The sequence below is a fragment of the Parasteatoda tepidariorum genome, chromosome 7 (assembly GCF_982258835.1).
Source record: "Parasteatoda tepidariorum strain Cologne lab strain chromosome 7, Ptep-v5.0, whole genome shotgun sequence".
Lineage (NCBI taxonomy): Eukaryota > Metazoa > Arthropoda > Arachnida > Araneae > Theridiidae > Parasteatoda > Parasteatoda tepidariorum.
Genome location: NC_141761.1, coordinates 97,959,866 through 97,980,534, shown reverse-complemented (window position 1 = coordinate 97,980,534; position 20,669 = coordinate 97,959,866). Strand labels below are relative to the sequence as shown.

At 34.3% G+C, this 20,669-nt stretch overlaps 1 protein-coding gene across 8 annotated transcripts in view; it reads left to right on the top strand.

The window, feature by feature from the left end:
• Positions 1-20,669, top strand: part of LOC107455506 (SEC14-like protein 2) — a 90,265-nt gene that overhangs the window by 38,198 nt on the left and 31,398 nt on the right. For 6 of the 8 annotated variants that reach the window (XM_087168328.1, XM_087168327.1, XM_087168329.1 and 3 more), the window contains exons 6-10: positions 7,054-7,147; positions 10,513-10,607; positions 13,812-13,890; positions 16,830-16,910; positions 19,065-19,151. In XM_087168328.1, the coding sequence (XP_087024454.1) occupies positions 7,054-7,147; positions 10,513-10,607; positions 13,812-13,890; positions 16,830-16,910; positions 19,065-19,151 (436 nt within the window). The remainder of the gene's footprint in view (positions 1-7,053; positions 7,148-10,512; positions 10,608-13,811; positions 13,891-16,829; positions 16,911-19,064; positions 19,152-20,669) is intronic. The other 2 variants (XM_087168331.1, XM_087168332.1) reach the window with 2 other exon arrangements.

Genomic DNA, 20,669 nt, shown 5'->3' with positions numbered 1-20,669 from the left:
CATTTAGCGGTAAATATAGGACTTCCTCTGGATGTCACAGAATCCTAAAGATGACAACTTTAGGATGTCATAACGAAGTCAATGTGCTGTATGGGGATTTGGCGGTTTTTAAGTGCCGCCAATCTACAATTAAGATTTTTGCGACTCATAAAATAAAACACTTTATTTAAAATCAAAGTAGTTAATCGGATTTCGGTGGAAAATGAGCCGATATAGAGTTTAGCATAGATTCAAAACAATCATATCGCCATATGAACTCTGATAAATAAGATTCCAAATGAAATAACATTTCCAAAACGTACGTTTACCAAGATAAAGTTTCATGTTGTGGGAATTGGTACATTTTCGTTTTTTCGGTAAAATATTTCCCTCCTGAAAAAATAAAATTGCATCTTGTTTTGTTTTTGGCAAATCCCAAAGACGAATTTTCGTAGCACTAAAAATGGCGACAAAAAAGAATTGTTTTTTTTGTTGTTTTTTTCGTCAGCATTCTTTATTTTACGTTTCTTAGTTTCTAAATAACGATTTTTATTGAAACTTGAAATTTTTTGATAAAAATTGTTGTCAAAAAACTTTTTTTACAAAATTAAATTTCATAAAATTATGAGGCTTATGTATACTTTTTGTTCATTTTAATTTTTGAAGTAATATGATTCTTAAAACTATGGAATGTGAAATTTAAACAGGCCTTTCATGTTATATCATTAAATTTAGTAAAGCTATTTCTCGGGCATTAGGTTTTAACTCTTATAAAAAAATACATATTTTTTTCTGTTTATGTACAAATATTTTTCCGATGTGTTTTGGATATTCCTTCTCTAATAAAAAGAGATACCATTTTGTTTTCGTTTGCATAAGAAGAAATATCAAACATTTTTCTTTTTTAAATTTAATTAGCCACAATAAAGAAGGAGCGTTGCAATGCTACGTGCTACATTAAAGACGTCTCTAGAGTAACTGAATGACTGTTCATATAGAAATCGCAGGTATCCGTCTCATACAGCAACGCCCCCTATAGTTCGTTGCGATCGCGAATTCAGACAAAAATGTTTATTGATCATTGATAATATAATTGGGTATAATATAAAAAAAACACAACTACTTCCACTTAGTAGGAATAACATTTACCATGACGCAATGCTAAATTCCACATAAATCAATTATTAACTGCAATGCTACTATCCACATAAATCAATTATTAATCAAAAATCGAATATCAATTACTTTTCTTTATAATGCAATAAAATCTGGCGAGCAGCTATTTAAACGATCAAACACTTCGTTTGTTTATTTGTGACTTGAAGTTAGGCTCGCAGAAAATGCCGTTCATGGGTTAAATTTAGTAGGAATAACACAACCTGTGACGTAGGCTATAGTATACCCAATTACGAGGGTTGCTATTTATATTTCTGGCCTTGGTAACAGCAAGTGTTGCTAGGCGACATCAGACGATTTTAATCGAAAGTTTGATATTTTTAAACATAAATTCAGCAGACGATTTACCATTATAGCTTCATTTGTGTTGTTGACAGTAAATTGAAAAGTTCTTCTCTTTCAAAAAATGGAATTGAGTCGTGAACATTCTCGTGCCATTATTTTTCATAACTTTCGACGTGGATTGTCAAGACAAGAGTGCTTCGATGAACTTAATTCTTTATTCAGCGATAAAGCGCCATCCTACAGCACTGTAAAAAATTGGTATAACGAATTTAATCGTGGTCGATATTCGATCCAGGACGAATCCCGTGCAGGTCGTCCAAAATCCGTTGCTGTGCCAGAAAAAATCGATGCTGTGCGTGAACTGATAAAGCAAGATCGTCATGTGACATACCGTGAGATAGAGGCGTCTTTGGACATTAGTATGACTAGCATCAATAAAATATTGCATGAACATTTGAGCGTAAAAAAACTTAGTTCGCGTTGGATCCCAAATAATCTGACAAACGCTCAAAAAAAGGCTCGTGTCGATTGGTGCAAGGAAATGTTGGAAAAATACGTTCAAGGTACATCAAAGGCTGTGTATAACATCTACACAGGTGACGAATCATGGATCTATGCATATGAGCCGGAAACAAAACAGCAATCAACTGTATGGGTCTTCCAAGACGAGGCAAAACCAACAAAAGTTGTTCGAGGAAGAAGCGCATCGAAACAAATGATTACCTGTTTCTTCGGCATTAACGGTCATGTGGCAACAGTGGCATCAGAGCAACGCAGGACGGTCAATTCTGAATGGTACACGACCATTTGTTTGCCAGAAGTCATCGGAGAAATTCGAAAAAAGCAGAAGAACAGGCGAATCATTATTCATCATGACAATGCGAGCTCTCACACATCGACTCAAACAAAGGCATTTCTGACGGAACGAAAGATCGAACTGATGGGTCATCCGCCGTACAGCCCTGATTTGGCACCCAATGACTTCTTCTTAATCCCACACATCAAAAATAAATTGCGTGGACAACGATTTTCGACCCCCGAAGAAGCGGTTGATACATTCAAAACGCATGTTTTGGAGTTACCTCAATCGGACTGAAAAAAGTGCTTTGAAAATTGGTTCAAACGCATGCAAAAGTGTATTGATCATCATGGAGAATATTTTGAAAAACAATAAAACCAATTTCGATCCTACATATTTGTTTTTTTATTATTAGGCCAGAAATATAAATAGCAACCCTCGTATTTCATTTTACATTTGTTTTTATTATTAGTATTCAATATGACAAAAAAATTAAATTGCTTAATTTAATTTGTCGAATTTCGGTTACATATGTTTTTATTATATAATTTGCTTTTTGTCTGATTGAAACTAAAATATTTTGTCCGTTGACAGTATTGTAGTTAGTTGGGCAATTACTTGCAATGGGTTTTGCTTTTGAAATATTACTCGGCATCAACTTATTAATATTACATGTTTTAATTTGTTTGCCATATTCAAAAGTTTTCTTTTATTAGGTTTTAATTGTTTTCAGTTTAAAATACTGGGGGGGGGGAGATGGAGCACCATATAGGGAGCGTCCGGTATCCTATAAGATCAACAATGATTTGAGTTAGTAGAGGCAAAAATGTACTTGAGGGTGCCCCTTGGCGAAATTGGCGACTTATATTTGGCGCCATTCCTGTTTGCTCGGAACACCGTGGTAACAGGAATAGTTGCCAAAATATAATGATATTTCAATAAAATAATGGAAAATTTCAACTAAACACCGGCCAAAACTTTATAAAATTGCAATGAACTCGATATGAGCAACATTAATAAACCCAAGAAAATGCATTTTGAATCGAAAAACAAATTAATGGAGTAAGCACAGAAGGAAAAGGAAAAAAACAACTCACTTCTTCTTTAAGCTTGAATATCCTCAGATTTAGGTGCACCGAATTCTCTAACAGCAGTTAGATACTGTCTAAATTTATCATGAATAGAATCTGTGTACCTCCATCGCCACATAAATTGGGCGAAATACGAATCGAAAATGGCGTCTGTGGTACCGGAGTGGCGATGACATTTTTTTCTAAAGTCTCTTTTTATGACTGCCCACATACCTTCGATCTTATTGACCAGAAGCAAAAGTAACCTTACCAGCCGGTATCTAACTTAGAACTAACGGATCTCTGAAATCACATATGCCGTTGAACATTTAAAAATAACGCTAAAATCTAAGCCAATCAGAATCACGATTGGGTTTCAACATCGCCCAGCTTGGTGATCAACCGCGATTACAACTTGGCGAGAATCAAGGGGCACCCTGAAATATAGTCAACCCGAGTTAGGCTCTGCCACGTGTGCTTTGAATACGGAGATTAATCTCCGGCTAATGCCCTAGAGTAATTTGTTAAATAATATTGCTTCCTCGCTTTATATAAGTTTATATTGTTTGTATTAAAATTGCTTTATAATGCTGATAGCAAGGACCTCTGACATATTACAATCCTATCATATTCTCTCTATGTGACGTTGGTGCAGAAAAATTGTCTGCTAATCTCCAGGAAAATAATTTTAATTTTGTTCACGAAGCGAACAGAAATGTAATTGCGTAGCAGTCATCGGGGGTTGGCGAGTGGAAACGAGCAGGGGGTGGAGCCCTCTAGAATATATATATGTGCACGGCACACTTTACCTCAGTAAAGAAACCAGCAGAAATTTCAATACAAGAGGACACTATGTGCACTAAAGCTGAAGATATTCAGACTAATACGGCTTCAGTAGTTGAGCAATAGTAATAAGTTATTCTAGTTCTATAGTTTGTCTGCCGTCAGAACTCTCCCCTTCAAAGACTGAGACCGTTTGCTGCTATGGAAACAAGAATAGCGCATTTCAGGGAGTGCAGCTTCTCTTCACTCTAGAGACTAGGGCTAAGTCTAGGACTAGGGATCGAAGAAAAAGATTCCCTTTCTCTCGTCGACCCATCGACTTCTTCTGGTCGATTTAAAATCCACTTCCTGTTCGTATCGACCTCAGTACTGACAAACAAATCATTCCTATTGTTAAACGGATCAAGGGTTAGAATCCCCTCGCCATTGGTCTAACCGTTGGAGATTTTCATAGTTTTCTTCTCCTTGTAACGGAAATTATTATTATTGATGATATTACATTTTATGTGTGTGTTAGATTTGATGTTATTGTTATTTTCGAAGAACATTAGTGACATCATATAAACCACCTACTTTTCATCTGCTTTCTTAAAACGTTTTATTAGAAATTCATGCGACATATTTCATCGTTTTGATTACGGCTGGTACAACTGGTGTATCAAAATAACGGATGATAGAATACTAAGCCCTGTAACCTAAAGGTTATTATATAAATGGTTCATACGTAAGGTAAAGGTTTATATAAGGTAAAAGATTCATATAAAATAAATATAATATCTATAAAGTAAACTGAGACTATATAAATTCAATTCTTACAAGTTACACCCAATGCTTCATTTCTTACTTTTTCGTATAGAACCATAGAAAAGTTTCTTTTTAAGTTTAAAATTATTTTATTAGTTACTAGTTTAAAATTATTTCAGTTTATTTTTAAGTTTAAAATTCTTTATTACCCAATACTTTATTTTTTACTTTTTCGTACAGAACCATAGAAAGGTTTCTTTTTAAATTTAAATTGATTTAATTCAAACTGCTCTGAAGTGTATTGTTTTTTTTTTAAGAATTAATTAAGGAACCTAGATAAATTTGTCATACATAATTCCATTTGAATAAATCACTTTTGGTATTTTTGTAGCGTTTTTCAAAAGACTTTAAAAGTCTACAGTTCTTTTTACAAGGTCACTATGGATCGTGTAAATTTATAATAGTGATTGAAAATATACATTAATGCTCAGAAGAATTTTATTTTTTTTAATTATAACTCTATCGTTAATATACAGTGTTTACAATAGTAAGCAAAATGTCTGGCTTAATTTTTAAAATTTAGGTTTTATATAAATTTTGCTCATTTTGTACTTGTCCAATTTCTTAAATGCGCATTTCGTGTTATGTCCATTATCTTAAATACGCTCTTTGAGCTGTAACCATTATCTTAAATATTCGTGTCGAGCTATGTGTACTTCTTAATTACGCATTTCGAACTATGCCCATTTTCTTAAATACGCAGTTAGAGCTATAACCATTTCAGATATGCTCTTTGAGCTATATCCATTTTCCTAAATACTCATTTCGAGCTGTCCTTTTTCTTAAATACACATGCTCAGGTATGTCCATTTTCTGATACGCCTTTTGAGCTATATTCATTTGCTTAAATACGCATTTTTAACTATATACATTTTCATAAATACACATGTCGAGCTATGTCCATTTTCTTATCTCTGCCCTTTGAGCTACATCCAATTTCTTAAATACGCACTTTGAGCTACATCCATTTCCTCAAATTCAAATGTCGAGCTATGCCCTTTTCCCTTTTTTAAATATGCCCCATATTCATTTTCTGAAATTTACATATTGAGCTATGTCCATATGCCCTTTATACGAGGCCTGTCTGAAAAGTATCCGACCTTTGGCCAGAAAAAATATTTCGAATACCTGACGGAGTTGGGACCCTAATCCCCTTCAAAGTAGGCCCCTTGCACACAGTTAGCCCACCGATCCTTCCACTACGGGAAACACCTCTGAAAGTCTTCTTTTGGAATGGTGTTCAGCTCCGTCGTCGCGTTCCGCCTTCTCTCTTCTCTACTCTCAAAACGGGATCCTTTCAGTGGCGTCTTCAATTTTGGAAACGCAGGGGGTCAGGTTTGGGAAGTAGGGAGGTTTGTGAATGGTTGTAATTCCATGTTTGGCTAAGAAAGTGTGGATCAATTGGGCAAATGTTCAGGGGCGTTGTCGTGATGCAAGTGCCAGCTGTTCGCCGTCCAGTTTGACAGTTGTTCATCGGTTGAACCATTCCTTAATTTGTGTTACACCCATCGCTTCTTCTCCAAACACCTGTTGAATCTTACGAATTGTTTTGCTTTGAGAATCACCAAGCTTTTGACAGAATTTGATGCAGTATCTTTGCTCAATTCGTTCAGTCATCTTGGGAGAAAACTAAATCCGACGAACACTTTGAACAGCACCTTACTTGGCGACCACCAGCCAGCGACTTGCACAAGCAAATACGGTGAAAAAATTCAAACACACGCATTAAGGTTCCTCCTTCCACCGTGCACTGTGGTGCCGCCTTAGAATCACTACTTTGAGAGGGAAAAATTAAGGTCGGATACTTTTTAGACAGACTTCGTAACTATATCCATTTTCTTAAATACGCATTTTGTGCTATGTCCATTCTCTTACATACTGGTTTCGAGCTATGTCTATTTCCTTGAATATGCATGTCAAGCTGTGTCCATTTTCTTAGATATACTGTTTGAGCTTTGTACATTTTCTTAAATGCGCATTGTGAAATAGGTTCAAAATTAAAAGATCACTACCGATATAATCTACATAAGTAACAGTTAGTTAACCCACAATCGAACCAGTGTTACGAAAGTTCTATTCGGCAAATGAATTTTGATAAATTTGAATGAATGCTGAAAACCTATTTAAGCATCATTTTGTAATTTATCTTTATTTCAGGTCTTGCAAAAATATTTCTCAACCGGCCATATAGGATTTGACAAAGAAGGATGCCCAGTCAGCTATTCATCAGTTTTCAAAATGGACGCTATCGGTAAATAATTCTATATATTTATTTACTAATTTGTTTTATTTCGTGTCATTTAATTTATTTTATTTTATTTAATTAAATTAATATTTTTATCTCATTTTATTGCTTGTTTTATTTTCATTTATTTAATTGTTTAAATAATTAGTAATTAATTAAGATCAATGCGAAGAATAGTATGCAACTTTGAAAGCTGATTCTGTGAAAAAATTATTTTCAAGTTGGACAGGAGCCGTTTTAATCGCAGCATGACCCATCTTCACTGAGTAATAACTCTCAGGGAGAACCGATTTTCCAAGTCACTGATTTTCAAAACTTCTAATCCTCAAAATAGAAACTATTCTATGGCAATTGAGCCATCTTATTGCCATAGGATGACAATAGGGCTATCCTATTGAAATGTTTTAGAAAAATGGGCATTAACCATTCTTCTCCTTGATCTTTAAATGATGTAATTTGTAAAATCTTTTGTTTCAATGATGCATGATTTCAATATACAGTTTAACCTTTTGTAGAGGCATTAATTTCATACATAGTTGTCATAATGATTGAAATTGTTTTTTTTTTGTTGTTTTTTATGAGGAAAATACACTATAAAACTTAAACACAATTTGTTGTTGATGTTACTACAGCCACATGCCAATACCAGCAAGCCTGAAATAGGGAATCAAGCTAAATAAGGGCAAAGGGTGTGATTTTTGTCTTTTCAGTGGCTCCATCTATGGCCGAGAGATTAACTCCAGTCGCACACACGTCACAGCCCGTTTTACAAGAGAACCCATTCCTACTTCATTCATTTATCCACAGATAGTACTTTTGACCTGAACCAGAGAACGTTCAATCTCCAATTCAGTACCCCCAGAGGTATTTTATTTTAAAACCGTCGTTGAACAGCCGACCCATTTTCGGGTTTACAACTACCAATGTTCAACTCAGTAGCCTTGTAATTTCGAACCCAATCCAGATGACAAGGGAACTCCTGGATCAAGTAGTGGGCGACATTTGCCTTCGTGGAGGACTTTTTGATGGAACTAACCGTATTTACGCTACATGGTGTGGAAAACTCGGTTCCCCTCATTGAAAGGCAAGCGCTCTATCCCCTTATCCACCATGGCTCCCCAGAGGTATTGATTTGTTATGGGAATTTGGAGGACTTTGTGTTCCTGACAGATTTGACGTGCACCAGTCAACATTTAATACACGAGGATTTTTCAGCCGGTGGGATTCGAACTTACGATCTCGCGCGTTCGCCCGACCATCCAGCCTATCCTGGCCACACACAATTTGTAAAATATTGTATTGTTAGAAATTTTGTCTCTGTTAGAAATTGTGTATATTTTTAATCCGTATCGACATTAGTGAGCACGTTTTATTCAACATTTATAACTTTGGTATGGTTGTTTTCTGTTCCGACTAAGAGCGGACATACACTGGATTACAAATGCAGGGGATATAGGCACAAGCATCTATCTAAAAGGGATATCCAAATGGATAACTAAATAATAAGGGCAAAAATATACTTGATTACGAACACTAAATTTAAATCCATTACTATTTTTTCCATCACGCAAATTAAATTTTTTAACAGGCAAATACTGAGCTCAATCAAAAAATTTTATGAAAAATGATATTTAATTTTCCAACAAATTTAATAATGAAAATAAACGTTCATTAATGTAAGAAAAAAACATTACTTTAAAACGTAATGTCCTTAAAACGTAAATCCTATTTAGAATTTTTGTCACTTTGATTTAGCCTAAAAAAATACATCAGAAACTATGGGATGTGTTTTCAACATCAATGTAAACAACAATCTCGAGCTCTTGACCTGCTGTACTTCCGATTAGAAAGTATACAGATGCTTACTACAGCTTATTCTGCAAAGTGATATTATCAAACAGATAATTTTTTTTTTAATAAAAGAAATAATTATCTAATTTCTGAGCACGGATCTACTGAATTTCATAAGATATAAATGATATTAAGTTATTCTGATGAGTTTGAATTAAAAAATTATTTTATTTATTTGTAGATGTGTTGTTAAAAAAGTTGACATGGCTGCTAGATTTAGAAAGAACTCGCTTTATTGGCACTACTAATTTAGTCTCTTTTAACTTGTTTATTGCTGTTCTTGTTGCAAGCCCTGCACCATCATACGTTAGTGTTAACATATTGTTCGAGCAGCGAGATTAAGTTCATTTAACAAATTATCCTTTAGGTTTAAATTTCGAAGTTGGTATATTGTTAACAAGAACGTCTTACGTCTTGAAAAGACAGTCTTCAAATAACGGCTCGCTTCCTAAACACAAATAATAAAGCAGGTAACAAATACACGTATACAAGAAATACAAATCAAGAGAGTCTCAAAACACAATGATCACGTTAGGGGCCAACTATCTTCGAAATACACCGGAAAGATTAACCCAGAAGTATATGCAGTCTACATGCAAAAGGCTGATTGGAAATTCTTCTGTACTTTATAATTTGTCTAATATTATAAACTTATTGCAATCAGCCTGTACACGCTTCGGCTGATTATGAAATGTACGAAGATTTACTCAATCACACTGAATTTGATGGTCTATTTAAAATAATCTTTCACTGAAACTTTAGATTTATGGCTAACTGCCTTATTAATTAGTCTATTTGACCATTAAATCAAAGCATATACGCATATATAACATATATGCAGGGTGTTCAGTAAAGACCGCTCTTAATGTGAATTTTTATGAAGTATGCAGATTTTAACATAAAAAAATATATATATAGAATTCTGACAAATCAAAGTACGGGAAGCAGATGTGATAAACATCAAGGTTTAAACGGAGGTTGATACTTGAAGGTGTTTCTAATAATCGCCTTACAATTATTCTCTGTTTCCTCCTAAAATCAAATCTATCTTGTTGTGATGTATAATGTGATTCGGTTATTCTCTCTTGTGAGTTAATCTCTCTTCTGTGTAATGTCATTTGTTAGATTTTGAAAGTGTTCGATATTAATTTGTGGCCCCCCAATGCGTGGGGCTTTTTTTCCTTTTTGATAAGGGTTCTAATAAATAATAAGGACAGCCTTAACCGAACACCCTGTATTTTTTAATAAACCTGAAGTTATGAGTGAGGTTATGTGGGCTCCCTTCAATAAACCTAAAACGTTTCAGGCTGATTAGAAAATATTGTAGAGCCAATTAGCCTGGCATATTGCAAAGTGCCTTATTGTTTAATTACCCTGGCCTCTTGCATACCGCCGGATTGTTCAATTATCTTGGCGTATTGCAAAGAGCCGGATAGTGCATTTATCCTATAACAGACACATCATTACTATACTTAAGTGGTGAATGCAAACTGAGGTTTTTTTCCCTTCGTTATTTCCAGGTATTACAAAATCATGTAGAGATATCGATTTTCTGAAACAATGTATATATGTTGTAAATAAAGATGTTGAGAAGATGTTTGAACGCAATCACAAGGTAATAATTTTTAGAAAAAAACATTTTACTGAGAAACATTTACTTATTAATACTACGCATTTTCTTTGAACGTGCCTTTTTTTTCGACGATTTTGGATTTTTGACCCATAAATATGGGAGAAGCTGCAATAGCACTCATTTTCTTTGAACATGCCTTTTTTTCGACGATTTTGAATTTTTGACCCATAAAATATGGAGGAGGCCGTTATATTACGCATTTTCTTTAAACATGCCTTTTTTTTCGGCGATTGTGAATTTTTGACCCATAAAATATGGAGGAAGTTGTTATATTAAGCATTTTCTTTGAACGTGCGTTTTTTTCGACGATTTCGGATTTTTGACCCATAAAATATGGAAGAGGCCGCAATAGCACTCATTTTCTTTGAACATGCCTTTTTTTTCGACGATTGTGAATTTTTGACCCATAAAATATGGAGGAGGCCGTTATATTAAGCATTTTCTTTGAACATGCCTTTTTTTCGACGATTTTGGATTTTTGACCCATAAAATATGGAAGAGGCCGCAATAGCACGCATTTTCTTTGAACTTGCCTTTTTTTTCGACGATTTTGGATTTTTGACCCATAAAAGAGGGGGCCACAATCTGAAAAATAGGGTCCTATAGTTTATGCAGGAAAGCAGTGGAAAATTTGAATCCCTTAATGTTAATTTCACGTTTTGCGTGCTTCGCTATATCTCGAGAACTTATCAAGCGAATCAAAAAACTTTTGCACACAAATATAAAATTTATTACTCCTAATACAATGCCTTGTAAGAAATTTTTTTAATAATTATTTAATACTTTATTCAGTAATAATCGGAAAAAAACTTGAATTGTAAGTTATAAAAATGTTTGCATAATTTTAAGACAAAATTCAGAATTTGAATGAAATCGGTTGTATAATTTCTGAGTTATTCATTTTTAAAAATTTGTATTTTTTTTTAAATTTAATATGTTGTCCGATTGAGCTAAAATTTTGCACACGTTATTTATTTGTGGATTGAAGCAATACAGGAGATGGGCGCAAAAACTTTTAAAAAGTTGCGAAATATAGGTAACCCTATTACAAAGTTATAAAAACAACTACAACTTACTCCCCTAAAAATTTTAGTATTTTGGAGAACCATTGATTTTGCAAAAGTAAAAATTTTCGAAATCAGTATATCAATTCTCGATACAGTTCACATTATGAAATTATTGTGAATTTTCAGAAATACACTCATGAGTTTAATATCTATCAAAATTAACATTTATATATCTGCTGTCGGAAAACCAATAGTGCAATGTACTTTTTTAATTAATATTATATTTAATATTCAGTTAGTTTCAGTGAATAGGGAGATTTCGCAAATTTACGTTACCTCCCGTACATAAGATCTTAAGTAATTGCGCATGCGTCAATTCTGGTTAAATGCGTATGCGCCCATGAAAACGTATATAAGTGAAAATACATGATTTCGTAAGTTAAAAACGCTAACGTGGAATATCGTTTTAACTGCGACTAAAAAATCAAATTAAACATTTACAATGGGCGAAAACAAATACCAATAAAATAATTTTTTACTGTTGTTGTTGTTGTTAATTTACGTCGCACTAGAGCTACGGTCTGGGAAACATCCCGGAGGATGATCCGAAGACATGCCATCATAATTTTGATCCTCTGCGGAGGGGATGGCACCCCCGCTTCGGTAGCCCGACGAAGTCGAGCACTTTACGGTAGCACAGTTCAACGAGGACCAATACCGCACACCCTCGGTCCCTACGCAGACTGATCCAAGTGGTCACCCACCCGCACACTGACCTCAGCCAGCGATGCTTGACTTCGGTGATCTGCTGGGAACCGTGTCTTAACGATCAGTCCACTGCGGGACCAATTTTTTTTTTTTTTTTTTTTTTTTTTTTTTTTTTTTACTGAATCAACCAATTGTTGTAACATCACACGATTAATTTATAAATTTCGTCATTGTATTTCTTCTAATTCGCATTCCATATCCCTGTTTTAAGTTCGAAGGTAGGCTTAAACAGACAACAACTTTTAACAGCTATGGATGGTTGATTGAATATAAACAATAACAAGCTTCCTGAAACTGTGAGAAATTTAGAAAACTTCCGGTGTATCTCTCCGCTTATGTTATGCTTACGAGGCAATGTGTGAACAGGCTTAATATTCTAAGAAGTTTTATTAATGTGATTTATGTTTAAATTTGCACGTAATTTTACCATTCATAAGAGTTTCTTGTAATTTATAAATTCTAAATGGTTATGAGCCTAAAATAAATTTCAAAAAATTAATATCACAACGTAAATAAAGTGTATAAGGTTTGCCATGTTTTGATCCAAATATCCCTTATTTGGCTGTATTTTTGTGTAAAATATGCCCATTAACTATTTTTGGGTTGCATCTAGCAGGACATAGCATGCTTGCTGAATCATCCAAATTGTTATGTTGTTTGTTTAGTTGAAATTTAAATTTTAAAAAAAACTCGTTTGATTGTAAACACTACAAGTATAATGAGATTTGATGGGCGCCCGTTTTCAAGTTAAGGCATAAAAATCAATTGGAAATAACCGGAAGTCTTACAACAAATTTTAACCCTTAGCGCCATCCGTGCTTAGCTTTACGTCAGTGTTTCCCAAACTTATGACTTTTGTGTACCCTTTCTAAATTTTTCGTAACACTGTGTACCACTAATTAAAAAATACATTTATTTTTTACTATAAAAAAATTGCACAAAAGTTAAAAATCACAACTAGCTGTTGACACCACTAATTATTAACTGTTTACTCTGCAAACAATAGCCAATAGAAAAATACGTAATCGTAAATTTTCATGGCTAGCTTTGTTTAAATGAAATTTTTTGAAATTTTCGTTTGTTGCAAGTTATTTCGTATAAGAACGCGTACCCCCTTTAAACTGTTTCCGTACTCCTGGGGGTACGCGTACCACACTTAGGGAAACACTGCTTTACGTGATTAATCATCCCTTAACAGCGTGCTTGTAGCTTTGTCTTTGTAGCGTTAATCACGCCAACATAACGTAAAGATAGGTAGCATCTAAAATAAAAGCGATCGTGTGCAGTTGGTCAAATGTTACGTACTGGAGCTTACGGAAGCTAAGGCAAAAGTGCGAAATCTCCCTATAAACTTTTTAAAATGAAACTTATAGTAAAAGCTAATTTGAAATGTTCTCCGTTTATATTTTAGACTGGAGAATTCATTTCACGGATAGTTTATATTTATGATATGGTTGGAATGACAATTGCAAAAGCGACGCACAAAAAAAGTAAGTAAGCATTCAGGAACAATTGAATCAGCAATTTGTAAAGGGAATATTTTTTTTTTCTTTTGGAAAATTCGTGTATTTCCTATATTAATCATATCTTTTTAAAGAATGAGTACATGCTGTTACCGTGAATGATCGAAATCAAGAGAATGGCGAATTTCACCGGGGAATGTCAAGAATCACATAGTCCCTTCGGTGAATGTCCAAAATATTTGTTATACCTGATTTCATATTAATCCATTTTGATATCTGCTGAGGATAGATTAGGAGAAACAACAGCGTTTGGGGTACCGAGCAAATCTATACCCGGCAGTGACACTTAACTAGACCTAGTATATATTTTGGACATTCACTAAAGTAACTATGTGATTGTCAACATTCACCGGCGGAAGTCAACAACCACCAATTTCGGTCATTCACAGTAACGTCGATTTTCTCACATAATAGCTAAATCAATCGATGCATTTTTTTAGACGTTGTAACAGCTCTTGTATGTTCGTGTCATTAACGAATTGTACGACATCAGCAACCAATAAGGTATGAAATCCAGACTGGACGTCGCCTGCAGGTACCCAGTTGCACAAATTTTAATGTTTGTAACAGGCCCTTGACTTTCGGCTTTGTTTCCAGTAGCTGACATCGCACTAAAACTCCAACTCCGTAGCCTCGTAATTTTAAACCCAATCCAAAAGACAAGGGAACGCCTGAATCAATTATTGGGAGAAATTTGCCTTCTTGGAGGACTTTTTGATGGAACTCATCCGCATTCGTGTTACATGGAGATTAAAACTACGAAAACCTCCCACGGTTAGTCTGACGGCAAGAGGACTCCCATGATCCGTCTACCACTGAGGATATTTTATGACAGTGTTACGTCAGCACTGTGGTCAGTGCGAGCCGGGTGTAGAATTCGTAGCTACCAGCCATCCCTGGGATTCGAACCCGTCACCTGATTGGATGGCGAGCGCGCTATCCCCTGAGCCACCACTGCTCATCCAAAGACAATAGTGACTGGCCCTACACCTCTACAATTTAATTCAAACAGCTATTTGTGGCAGTAATCACACTGCCACCGCACCACCCTTCCCTACTGCCCTAATTTCAACCCTGTAAACGCAGAGACATTAACTTAGTGTGAACGAATTACCGACGGCACGATCGAAGAAAGTGTATCCGATCAGACACAGAGCTTTTACCACGAAGAGCAACGAAAGCTTTCATAAGCGAAAATTTTACCCACTACTCCACTAATTATAAGCTTATTATGGTAAATCGTTAAATATAAGCTTATAATGGTAAATCGGCAATTATAAGCTTAACTTTTTGTAGTACTAAAGATATGTTTCAACATCTATATTTCAGATAGCATCAAAATAATTTTATTCCACTCTATTTTTATTTCAATTTTTAACAAAACATGTTAAAAAAATTTACTAAAAAGAAACTACACTAAAGTTAATTGCTATCCTTCATGTTCTAACCAATTTCTTTGCCTATATTGTTTATACAGGGTGTTTCAAAATGTTCAGAAGAGTCATAAAAGGAATTACGGGGAGAGGAACTTACCATAGGGTTGCAAACCACATTATGGTGAAAATTTAGAAAACACTTACAGGCTTCAAAGTCATGCTGGGTAACAACTGCAAAAGACACTACAATTTTCCGAACTACTAAAATATTGATTTGTTTAATTATTACAAGAGTTATTTTAAATGGCGCCTGCTTATGTTATTGCACAATCTACAACGATGTAAAAATGACACTTCTACGCTTTTGAATATACGAGGTGTGCTTGTGATGTTTGCCGAAGAGAAGAAAATCTACACTATGAGATCATTCCGTGTCCACAGGCTTCTCATAAACTAATGATTTAAGACTACCCCATAAGAAAAGGCCTTAAGAATTAAGATCTGGTGAGCGTGGAAGCCATCGCATCCAATACACCTCATTGGGTATGTTGCATCGAGATGATTACACATCTGGAGGGCATAATGTACAAAGGCAACATAGAAGGCTTAATTTAGATAGGGTAAACCTCAACTATCTCCCACCTTCCGTATCATCTAGAATCAGACCCAGCTTGAGTTTTTTGCCATTTTCGCACTCTCAACGCGATGATATTCGGCCCCATTTTCATCATCTTGATGTTTTTTATCACTAATTGGAATTTGTGGTCGAATTTCGGAACTCGTTTACATATTATCTAGTAGGTATGACGTGAAAGGTTGAAGGTTCCTAGCCAACATGGAGACAGAATAGTGTTTTTCGCCAAAAATGGTTTCAAAAGAACTCTCTGGAACAATGTGAAAATATGTCTAATCATTATGTTGAATCGAGAGCTTCATTTATAATTTGATTCATTCGATAAATTTTAATGATTCGATAGCTCATAAATAACTGGCAGTGAACTATTAAATTACAAGGATCATTATTGTAAGAAGGAATAAATGATTTCAGTATGTGAATATAAAAAAAATGAATAAATAAATTTGCTAATAAAGCAGAAAAAATTTAGAAAAGAGGTTAAGCAATTTTTTAAAAAAATTTACTCTTTCAACATTTAAATTAATTGAAGATAAGACTGATAAATTTAACATAGTTTGACCTTTAGAATATTAAAATTTAAATTAAATATCATAAAAAAAGTAAATAGGTAATTACATATTTTGTAAATAGAACAAACGCTTCAAGAATACACCCTTTCCCCTTTCCTCCTTCGCCGTTACCATGATTTCGGCAAATCTTGCTTTACCCCCAAGGCAGTACGTTTCAGCAAGAAAATGGAATAAACTGGAATGAGGAAAATGCAAGAGTTGCTGAAACCATGGTAAAGGAGAGTGGTAACGCGTGGAGAGTAGGGAACTAGCGTAACCTTGAGGTGCTTATTCTATCTTACAAAGACTATAACTCAAATCTACATTTATTTCCTTTGTTTTTAGGTCTGGAACTAGCAATGGAATGGATCACTATGTTTCAAAACAACTTCCCAGAACGTATGAAAACAGTATACGTAATCAACGGTAAATTTTATAACTGTTTCATTAAGGAATAGCTGTTAATTAAATAATAATTATGCTATAAATATCCAAAATTAATCGTTATAAAACGAAATATTGGAATAAAAAAGAAAAACAGAAATACGATTTTTTTTTTTTTTAAACGGAACGCTTTATTTGAACGGTTTATAGGAGATTAAGGAAACAGCAAATTTATAGCTGAGCAATAGTCCAACCTAAGATAAGCACAATATAACGAGAGAGCAAAAGGGTTTAATTTTTTGTTGTTAGATGACGCCACTTGAAATTAGTTGTTGTTGTTGACGTCGGCCATTAAGGCAAAGGGAATGAGAGTGTTATTGTTTTCCAGTGGAGCCATGTATGGCTAAGAATTCGACTTCTGCCACACCCATACGTCACACCAGTTTCTTAGGACAGACTCATTCATGCATCATTCATTCATCCTCAAATCGAAATTTTGGCCTGAACCAGAGAACGATCAATCTTCAATACAGTTCACCCAGAGGTAAAATTTATTATGGGAACATGGAGGACTTTGTGATGCCCAGTGGCGTACGCAGAATGTTTTCAAAGGGGGTGTTCATAATTTGCTGGAACTACTGAAAGAAATTCGAGTATGTAATAAAGCACTATTATTTCCCTAATTTAGACAGTTTTAACTTTTTATTTAGGCAACATTGTTTAGTTAAATTTTGATTTGATTTTTTAAATTTAAGAACATAATGTAATATCTTCTGAAAAAAGTCATATGGGTGGGAAGTAACACTTTCAGGGCCACTTTCACATTCATCAGATTTTGTTATGCTAGAAACGTTTTCTTCAACGGAAGTATCACATTTCCGTACAACAGAAAAACTTACATTGGTACTAGATGCTGTCACTTCACTAATTTCAGGTCGTGATTTTTTCTCAAAGTAATTAAAAATTGTTAAATTCTTGCGTTTTGACATCCTAAAGATCCAAGAACAGCAAATATATATATATATATATATATATTGGAGCAGAAATATCCGCTATGTTACAATCTTAAAGTTTCGAGCTGGAATGAATAACTTCAACGAGCTAGTTTTATCAGAGTACCTATCCAGTGTTGGATATCTGCTCTTTCATCGCAATAGAAAAATAAGTTGGAGGATGGAAAGGGGGTTGCTGCATTAACAGTAAGTTAAATCTCAGAATGTACAATAGTTGAAAATCATAATTCTAGTCTGGGTTATACATAACAATAAAATCCCAATTTGATACATAATAATAGAAACAATTGAAGATAAAAGAAAAGTAAATTATTTACATTATTCTAGGATTCCAGAATCATCGCGTAAAGACCTCGCGACTGCCAGCCAGTCTCGAAAACTATCGCGACTGGCAGGACAGAAAGGAACCAGTGCGTAACATTATCACGTGAATTTGGTTTCAAAAGTACAACCCTATTATAGTAAATGTTTTTTCAGTATTCTGAGAAATACCGTGAGAAAAAATGTAGGCATAAGGCAAATAAAAATATATAGTCTTAAAAAATAATAGCCCGCATAATTTCTACTAAAATTTTCATTTTTGCCATTTTGTCTGAGCTCAAGGGGGTGTTTAAACCCCTAAATCCCTCCCTTGCGTACGCCACTGGTGATGCCACAAATTTAACGTGCAGCAGTCACCCTTTACTACACGGAGAGTCTTTGGCCGGCTGGATTCGAACTCCCATTCTCATGAGCGTCCAGCTCCCCGCCAACCAGGCTATCCCGGCTCAACATCAAATTAGTCGCAGCACGAAGTAAACACTAATTCAGTTTTATAAGTAGTGAAATGAGGCCGACATTCAATGGCCGAAAACATAAGTAATGCTAGCGATTTTATTTATGTTTAAAGCATTCATAGTTTTTTTCTTTATAAGTAGCAAAGAAATGTGTAGTTTTATAATCACATCTATGTGTTATCTTAGACGGTATGTTTTTATTCTTCACTTTTGACAAAACTTCTGAAGTATTATAGTAAGGAAGGTGTTTATGGAACACCCTTTTCTATGTGTATTATCCATTGATAATCCTTTGATTGATGGATAATTTCATTTATTTCCATTCTTAGCTAAAATAACATTAAAACTTGAAATTTAAACACTCTGATGAAAATATGATAAAATTGAAACATTTCATATCTTTGCAGCCCCCTCGTATTTTTCAGTCCTGTTTGCTATTGTGAAGATAGTTATTTCATCTGACCTCTTAAAAAAAATTCAGATTGTTGGACCAGGTAAGTTTAGCTTTCTGACCCGTTCAAATATTGCGTCTGCTGTTATATAGTTGTACAGTCTCATTTCACTTTCAGTAGGCAAATCGTAAACAAGATAAAGGCTCACAGAAAATTGTGTTTTCTCCTCAAAAAGATATTTTCTCATTGGGAAAATGAGTGTTCTTAGTTTTTCAAGTGCACATGCTTTTCGACTGACTAGATCAACTTCACTATAATAAGAAAAAAAGAATCGTTAGAATTACAAAAAATTGGGCTGACATAAGCATTAATTAAAGAAAAATAGCACAAAATCAAATAAAATAAAAAGCAAACGATAATTTTGAAACTTCTTAAAGTTGATTGTTTCGGGTAGACTATACTTGAGGGTGCCCCCGCCAAGTTGTGATCGCGATTGATCGCCAAGCTGGGTGATGTTGAAAACCAATCGTGATTCTGATTGGTTTAGATTTGAATCGTGATTCTGATTAGTTTAGAATTTAGCATTGTTTTTAAATGAATTTTTAAAGGTAATTTCAGAGATCCGTTAGTTCTACTTTGGATATCGGCTGGTAAGGTTATTTTTGCTTCTGGTACTAAAAATGAATACTGTCAATAAGATAAATCTTAAGTTTCTGTACGATTTGAATAACAATGGAAAAAAAGCAGTGACTGACTGGTGTATGAATGAAGGTTTAATTAGTAATAGATATAAGTGTCCTGTTTGTGGGTTACCACGGCGTTCCGGGCAAACAAGTATGGTGCCAAACATAAGTCGCCAAGGGGCACCCTCAAGTATATTTTTCCCATTGTTTCCTTACAGCCCCTGAGTTTTTTTCATTTTTATTTTCACCAGCGCTTATTTTTAATGTTTTAACATAGGGTAAACCAACCAGTGAAGGAACACTACCCAGTGAAGGAACATTTCATATATATTGATTAAAAATAAGAATTTGAAAGATTTTCTTTAGATTGATTGGTAACAATAGCTTACTACCAAACAATAGGAAGTCATCTAGCAATGTTTTGGATTACCTGGTCACATAGACTTCTCTGGAAAAAATTTTGAATTTGTTATTATTTCAGAAACACCTTGTTTCTTTGAAAAAATTATAAGGTGAGTGTTTGTATTTATATGTTTGAAGTGAAATTAATTGCATATAATAGTTTTATTTTTCTCACTGTGAAAAAGAGAATTCAAAATATAGTTACTGAAGTTACGTTTTATTATTCTTTTTAAGCATCATAGCATAATAAAGTACTAAGATAAGAGGGTGTTTATTCACTGGGTCACCAAACAATGAAAAACCAATGAAGGAACAAGTGTTCTTTTACTGGTTTTTTTTTCTAAGTTAATGAAAATGAAAGAAAAACTTTATTTTTCTTGTACTCTTAAATAATTTTTTATTATTTTTAATTTGCTAAATGACCTTTCAGCTGCTGCAGAAGTGACAGGAATTGTAAAGAATAATAACATTGCTGTAAATACTTCCGTTAGGTCGCATTCTAGCACTCCATATTTGCTCATTATTTCCTTACATA